Here is a 7,963-nt window from a genome sequence, read left to right on the forward strand (position 1 = left end):
TTCTCCCTTTCCCACTCCCCCTGCTTGTGTTCCCTTTCTTGCTGTTTCTCTCTCTCTCAAATAAATAAATAAATAAAGCTTAAAAAAAAAGATGGGAAGATGATAAGGTGGGACGGAGAGAGGCAGAATGAGTGAAGAACGTGGAAAATAAAGAAAAATCCAGGCACCAAGAAGACCCCCCAGAGCTGGTGAGAAGCATGAGCTTGAAGCTGGGGGGACAGGGGTTCAGGGCCAGTCTTGCGGAGACCCCTTCCCAACCCTCCCTCCTGCCAGGGAAGTAGGGAGTGGCCTTCGGGACTGGGTGGGGGGTGCTCTGGGGGTGGAGGTGGGGGGAAGCAGGAGGAGTGATTGCTAAGGCCTGGCAGGGCGCCTCACTACCTGGGAATGTGCCCCGGGGATCAGTGGGTGGTTATAACTCAGGCTGAGTGCCCAGAGCCGAGGAGGAGGTGGCTGAAGGACGGCGCAGGCCTGAGAAGTCTGTCGCTGAGCTGGGAGTGGGTTCCCCACACCCTACCTGGGGGACTCGGCAGGTGAGGCCTGCGGAAGAGGACAGGGAGAGGGAGAGGTGTCTGCGTCTGGCTCTGGTCTTGGATGCACCCCTACTCTCTCTTTATCCTCCCTCTTTGCACAACTGGAGGGGTCTGGATGTCTGCTCCTCTGAAGTCTGTAGTCTCTGGGTTGGGGGGCAATGTCCTTGTGGTTCCTTTCTGCCCTGAGAAATGGGGCAAAGAAGGAAGGGAGGTGGGGTAAGGGCTCCCAGCATCACCCGGGCCTCCCTCCCTTTGTCCTCCCCACAAGGTGCAGTGGCCATGGCTCCAGCAGGACACTCCTGGATGTGGATGGTCGGTGCCCTGATCACAGCCCTGATTCTGGGGGTGACAGGTAACCAGAACCCCTGTTGTGCACCTGTCAGCTAACTGTGGGTGGGGCTGTGGGTGACTCTGAGTGACATTGGAGTGTTTGTCCCAGGGGCACTCTGTGTGATGGGGTATGGCTCTAGGACTGGGTGACTGTGAGTCAGAGTCTGTATTCATGTTTGGATGATTGTGGGTGGCTGTGTGCCTGTCACTGTGTGTGGTTTTGGGGGGGTGCCTTTCCCCATATCAAGTGACTGCCTGTAACTGGTGCACTCGCTTGGAGGCTGTGTGTGTGATTGTGTGACTGGGCGTGTGTGCGTTTGGGATCGTGGGGGACTCAATGTCTGTGCGGGTAATCGTGTGCACATTATGTGTGTGGCTCTGTGTGACTGAAGGCATCTGGTGTTCTTGTAACAAAAGCGCTGGTTATGGTGAAAACGCGCAGCCAGGTGCTTGCAGGTAAGGAGCGGTTTGGGGCTGAGTGATTGCCGCTGAGTGCAGGACTATGGGCGGCTCTGCTTGGGCTGTGTGACCGCTTGAGGTTCTACGTCGGGGTGATGGTGACTGCGTGTTTATCGGGGACTGTCTGTGTGATGGGGCAACCGCGTGGGTGGAGTTTCCGTCCCTGCCTTGAGGGACTCGGTGTGCTGGAGTGTCTGTCACTACGAGGTCTTGGCTGTGTGAAGGTGGCTGATGCTAGGTCACTTGCACTGTGCCCCGCTGGGCTTACTGAGGGTACTATTGTCACCATGCCCATGTGCCCGTGTGCGGAAGAGCCTGTGCTGGTCTCCACGTCCCTGAGACACTGCGTGGGGGCGCGAGATCTTGTGAGGCTGCCGCCTGGTGCGCTTACCCGGAAAGTGTGTGCACCGCGAGCCGGAGCCGCACCCGCGGCCAGGCCGGTGGAGACGGTGCGCCTCTCATTAACGGTGCGTGTGCTTGTCTGTGACAGCAGCTGTGTGCGTGTTCCCTGGAGTGTGCGCGCCAGGCGCTTGGCATCTGTGGGTCATCAGCAAGAATATGAACAAGTACACAGACTATGGGGGGCGGAGCAATGGAGTGGGGTATCTGTGTCTGGCTGTAGGGGGGAGGGTATTGCCAGCAGGATTCAGGAGGTGAACATTCGTGTTTGAGAATTCAAAATGAGTCCTGTTTTCTGTCGCCATCGGGCCCCTCTAGCTGAGCACTCCTCCTGGTTCTGTTCCCCCAACTCTCCCTCCGTCCAGCGGCTCTAACTCTGTCCCCCTTTCCTCAACCGCACTGCTACTCCAGACTTTATCCACAGTCAAGGTCCCCTTGGGCTGTGCACCCCCCAGCCCCACATGCCAGGCCCCACCTCTATGGCTCTCCCCGTTTTGGCCACGGTCCACTTCCGGTCCTGTCGGCAGCTCCTAGAACCCAGCCCCTACCTCCTTGCCCGAAGTCTGGGCTCTTTATAGACTCGATCTCCCCACGTGACCCTGGCCTCTCAAATTGCCCCCTCCAGCCCTGACCTCATTCGCTGAGGCCTGACCCCACTTCTTGAGCCAAGGTCCCACCACTAAAGCCCTGATCACGGGCCCATTCCCAGGCTCCACCCCCTGAACCTTGGCTCCGCCCCAGGGAAGGTCCAATTTTACCTCCCTTGGCCCCGCCCACTGAGCTCTAGCCACTCCCAGGAACCTTGAGGCGCAGGAAGAGTCCAGTAAACCACCTGATCCTGGACACTGTCCTTGAGTTCTAAGCCTGGCCCCTCTTCCAGGTTTCACCCTTAGACTCCAGGCTCCGCGCCTAAAGCCCTGGGCCCGACCCCTTCCTCAATATAAGAGTCTTTCGGGGGTCAGACGACCTCCGGAGGGTCCCACCTCTTGGATCTAAGACCCACCCGCCGAGCCCAAGCTCCGCCCCGATCCCAAGCCCCGCCCGTTTTCGGCCCCCAGAGCCTGTTCCTGCAAATGATGTTACCTCCTGCAACAACCCCTCCGACACTGGGCCCTCCGGAAGCACCCGGGACGCTGGAGCTGGGGCCCAGGAGAACACCAGGGCGGACGAAGGCAGCAGCAGCCGCATTGTGAATGGGACCGACTGCGAGTTGCACGCGCAGCCGTGGCAGGGGGCGCTGTTGCTGCATGCCAACCAGCTCTACTGTGGGGCCGTGCTGGTGAATCCGCAGTGGCTCCTCACAGCGGCCCACTGCCGGAAACCGTGAGTGGGGCTCCAAGAGCAGGGCTGGACAGGACAGGGGCGAGCGGGAGGGGCATGGAGGTGAGTGTGCGGCGCGGATGAGAAAGGGGTACAGTTGGGATGGGATCAAGGATGGAGTTGGGGTGGAGAGCGGGGTTAGGCTGGGGAGAAGATTGTGGTGGGGGTGGGAGTTAGAGATGTGGTGGATTTGGGGTGAGGAGTGCATATGTTGAGTGGTTTGGAATGGACATGTGATTCAGACTGGCTTTAGAGTTTGGGATGGGGTAGGGTAGAGATGAAAATGGTATTGGGATTGGAAATAGCTGTGGGCTTGAAGATGGGGTTGGGGTTAGCTTTAAGAATGGTACTGGAGATGGCTGGATTTGGAGTTGGGAAGGCACGTGTTGATGGTTTGAGGGTGGGCGAAGAATTAGGGCTAGGGTCAGGGATGCAAATGGGTTGGATTTGGGGCTGGGCATGAGTATGTTGACGGTCTGGAACAGAGACGCCATTAGGAGAATTGGAGATGGGTGGAGATACATGGGGATGGGTTAGGGCTGGGGGCGGGAATGGATGTAGGATTGAGGATGGGGTTGGGATTAGAGTTATTGGGGGGGTGGAGGGTTGGATTTGAGGTTAGGGTGGTTAGATCAGGGTTGGGAATGCAGAGGTGGTGGTTTATATGTGGGGAAAGGATTCAGGTTGGGGATGGGATGGGGTGAAGACAGGGTTGGGACCAGATTTGGGGTGTGCTCAGCACTGGATATGGGCATAGGGATCGGGGTTGCTAGTAATCTGCACCATCTTCTTTAGATTTTACAGAATTCGTCTTGGCCACCATTCCTTTTCGCCCGTTTATGAAACCGGGCAGCAGTTGTTCAAAGGGATCAAATCTATCCCCCATCCTGGCTATTCCCATCCTAGCCACTCCAATGACCTCATGCTCATCAAACTGAACAGAAGAATCCATCAGACTCAGGCTGTTAAGCCCATCAACATCTCCTCCCACTGTCCCACTGCTGGGACCAGCTGCTTGGTTTCTGGCTGGGGAACAACCAGCAGCCCCCACGGTGAGCGGCCAGGTCCCTCTTGATGCCCACCCATGTCTGCCTTCTCCCCCTCTCTGCCTCTGAGCACTGCCCCTCCCCATCTTTCTCTGTTGCTCACAGTGGCCCTGCTCTGTGTGTGTTTCCGACAGTTAAATTCCCCAAGGTCCTCCAGTGCTTGAACATCACTGTGCTAAGTACCAGCAGGTGCAAGAAGGCCTATCCAGGACAGATAGACTCCACTATGTTCTGCGCTGGTGACGAGGCGGGCAGAGATTCCTGCCAGGTAAGGCTCAAGACTTCTACATTCAGGCAGCAGAGACGCCCTGAGTGCCAACTATGTAACCTGAAACTTTGCTAAGTGCTGGGAACCCAGCCCTGTCCAATAGAAATATAATGTGAGTCATACATGTCATTTTAAATTTTCTAGTAGCTACATTTTACAAAGTGAAAAAGAAGCAGGTAAAGTTCGCTATCTTAATAATAAATTCTATTTAACCCCATGTATCCCAAGTAGCATGATTTCAAAATGTAGTTAATATAAAACAATTATAAATGAGATATGTTACATTCTTTTTTTTTTTAATAGTAAGTCTGTGAAATCCAATGTGCATCACATGACAGCATATCTCAATTGGGCTAGTCATGTTTCAAGCGCTCAACAGCCCCATGTGACTAGTGGCTACCGTATTAGACAGCACTGGTCTAGAGGGAGAGATCAAGAGATCAAGCCTGCTTTATATGGTTGGGCAGGTTGTGCACTGTATACATATATCACTGCTAAGGGGGCAATCTTCATGTAGTAGACATTCACAGTGTTGTCTATTTATTTTAGCAAATTTCAGGCAGATGGCAGTTAAGTATCTTGTCCCCACAAAACCTATAGTATGAAAGTTTTCTGACAAATGCTAGTAAACAGTCTTGAGGAAGGAAGACAAAAACCTTTGCCAGGTATTTGAAAAAAAGAGAATGTTTAATAAAGAGGCTTGATTGCAAGCTTGTTGGAAGGGCTGGAGGGGCAAAAAGGTAAAAAACCCCAATGGTTGGGGCGCCTGGCTGGCTCAGTTGGAAGAGCGGGTGATTCTTGATCTCAGGGTTGTGAGTTAAGCCCCAAGTTGAGTATAGAGATTACTTAAAATAAAATAAAAAATAAAATTATTTAAAAAAACCCAATGGTCAAGAAAATGCATAAATAGGGTAATTTCAGAGACTGATAAAAACTATGCAGAAAATAAAACATAGTTTTATGATAGCGAGTGATGAGGGGCAATATTCAAAAGGGTGGTTGGGAGGTGGGTAGAGGGTAGAGGCGGGTAGAGACTGAATGACATAAAGGAGCCAGCCTTGCAAAGGTTAAGGGAAGGAAAAGCATATGCAAAGGAGTTTGGCTGCCTCAAAGGACAGAAAAAGCCAGAATGTTTGGGGAACTGAGTTGGGGGGGTGGGTGGACGCAGTAAGAGTTGAGCCTGGAGAGATGGGTGGGGACCAATGTTCAACAAATATTCCTTGATTCCTAACACAGAGCTTCTCTGTGTCCTCATGGAAGCTCTATCTGTTGAGGATGACAGAAATTAAAAGTAAACTCTTGCAGGGATCAGGACCCTCCCCTGTATTCAGGCCCTCAAGGGTTCTAGAAGGATGTAATTTAAGGTGCTCTCTGCTGGCAGGATGAACACTTCAGTAATATTGGCAATTACTAAGGAAGCTGTGGCCTCGGACAGCACTCCTGTCCCATTTTGATGGCTGGGAAAGAGTTCCTCCCCACCAATTTTATAAACCTAGAGGATTGTAGCAACTTCCCAATGTCATCTCTGTCCCCACTCGATATGGAAACACGCACATCTGGATAGAGGAGTGGGCAGAGGGATTTTTATCAGAAGAAAGCACGTCTAATTCGAATGTCGGCATTCTTTAAAAAGATTTTTATTTATTTATTTTTAATTTATTTTTATTTTTTTTAAAGATTTCATTTTTATTTATTTGACAGAGAGAGACACAGCGAGAGAGAGAGAGCACAAGCAGGGGGAGTGAGAGAGGGAGAAGCAGGCTCCCCGCTGATCAGGGAGCCCGACGCAGGGCTCGATCCCAGACCCTGGGATCATGACCTGAGCCAAAGGCAGATGCTTAACGACTGAGCCACCCAGGTGCCCCAAAAAGATTTTTATTTTATTCGAGCCCACCTGGGGCTCGAACTCGACCTCGAGACCAAGAGTTGGGCGGTCCACCAACTGAGCCAGCCAGGCGCCCCTCAAATGTCAGCATTTAAAACCATTTAGCTTTTTTGGAACCAAGTTTAGCACCTTGTTTTTCATTTTGCAGACCTCAATTAGCTTTTCATACCAGCATGTGGTCAGGGTGTGGCCACTCAGAGCAAAAAGTAATAACACTAATACTATAATAATAACGTGGGGCCCTGCTCTATGTGGTTCATGTACACCAGCTCATTAACTCACTTAGCCACTATTACTAGCTCTATTTTATAGACGAGGAGCCAAGCTCAGGGCAGTTAACTAACTGCCTCTCAAAGGAAACTCTGCAGGGATATAAACAAAATATAATGAGAAAAATTAAGTCCCAAGACAGCTGGAATTTAGAGGTGCACGCAGGCAGGTTCTTTTGCCTGAAATAGAGTCTGCTAACACGGAAAGAAGTTGGGCTCTGGACTTCTTTATAACTGATACTAGCATCTTGCGAAAACATACATAAGAAATGACGGTAAAGAGTGGTATTATTATAGGAGAGTAGCTGCAGGAGTTTGGGGAGTTAAGGACGGGCAACCCAAGGAAGCAGTCCTCAACTCCGCCCCGAGGGACATAATGACAATACCTGGCAATAGTCTTGGTTATCACAATTGTGCCTGGGAGAGGAAGGGGGTGACTGGCATCTAATGCATAGAGGTCAAGGATGCTGCTGAGCATCTTACAATGCACAGGACGGCCGCCACACCAAAGAATGATCTAGCCCCAGTGTCAGTGGTGCCCAGGATGAGAAAGCCTCATCCTTCAGGGGCCAGAGAGCTGCCTCTCTGCAAAGGTGAGGTGTAAGTACAAGATGGATTGGTGTCGAGGGCCGGCAAAGAATGAGGAAGGGAAAGGAAGCCACGTCAAGTGTGCTCAGTAGGAGAAATACAGTGCTCAAAGGTTGGAATAGAGAAAGACAAATAGGGACAGAGAGACCCAGTGAGGGAGACACACGGAAGAGGTGGCATTGGGTGGAGAGGACAAACGGAACTTCTAAAGGTGGGACTTACAGGGAAATGTTAACATTTCCTCTCTCTCTCTCTCTCTCTCTCTCTGTGTGTGTGTGTCTTATCTGTGTCTCCCTCTCTGTCTTTGTGTCTCTTCACCCCTCTACTTTTTCACCTCTATGTCTCTACCTCTTGCCTCCCTGGCCCTTCTTCACCTGTGTGTCTCCCTCCATCTACCTCCCCACATCTCTGCCTCTCTGAGCTCCTTTCTCCTCCACAGGGTGATTCCGGGGGGCCTGTGATCTGCAATGGCTCCCTACAGGGCCTCGTGTCCTGGGGAGACTTTCCCTGTGCCCAGCCCAACAGACCCGGCGTCTACACCAACCTCTGCCAATTCACTAAGTGGATCAAGGACACCATCCAGGCGAACTCGTGAGGCACCCCAGGACCCGGCATTCTGGTGTGCCCCACCCTCTGCTGTCCTCACTCCTGCAGGAACCGTGACACTCTTTCCACACCCCTGTTCCTTCCTGAGGATGTTGGGGTTGTTAATCTCTCCAGCCCCTCCCCAAGTCTCCTGGAATCAGGGTCCCCCTTCCCAGCCCTGGGCTGACCCTGTCTTTCCAGTCAGGTCCTAGAGAGAGTTTCCCAGAATGACCAAGGTGAGGGCTGCACCTCAGTCTCCCCCATGCTTCCTTCCTCAGGCCCAG

At 52.4% G+C, this 7,963-nt stretch overlaps 1 protein-coding gene across 1 annotated transcript; it reads left to right on the forward strand.

Annotated features, from left to right (window-relative positions):
* Positions 1-809: 809 nt before the first annotated feature.
* KLK5 (kallikrein related peptidase 5) lies at positions 810-7,689 on the forward strand. Its single transcript, XM_032387990.1, has 5 exons — positions 810-882; positions 2,777-3,041; positions 3,834-4,090; positions 4,219-4,352; positions 7,534-7,689. The coding sequence occupies exons 1-5, from the start codon at positions 810-812 to the stop codon at positions 7,687-7,689; spliced, it is 885 nt and encodes a 294-aa protein (XP_032243881.1).
* The last annotated feature ends 274 nt before the right edge of the window (positions 7,690-7,963 follow it).

The sequence above is a fragment of the Phoca vitulina genome, unplaced genomic scaffold (assembly GCF_004348235.1).
Source record: "Phoca vitulina isolate PV1807 unplaced genomic scaffold, GSC_HSeal_1.0 scaffold52, whole genome shotgun sequence".
Taxonomy (NCBI): Eukaryota; Metazoa; Chordata; class Mammalia; order Carnivora; family Phocidae; genus Phoca; species Phoca vitulina.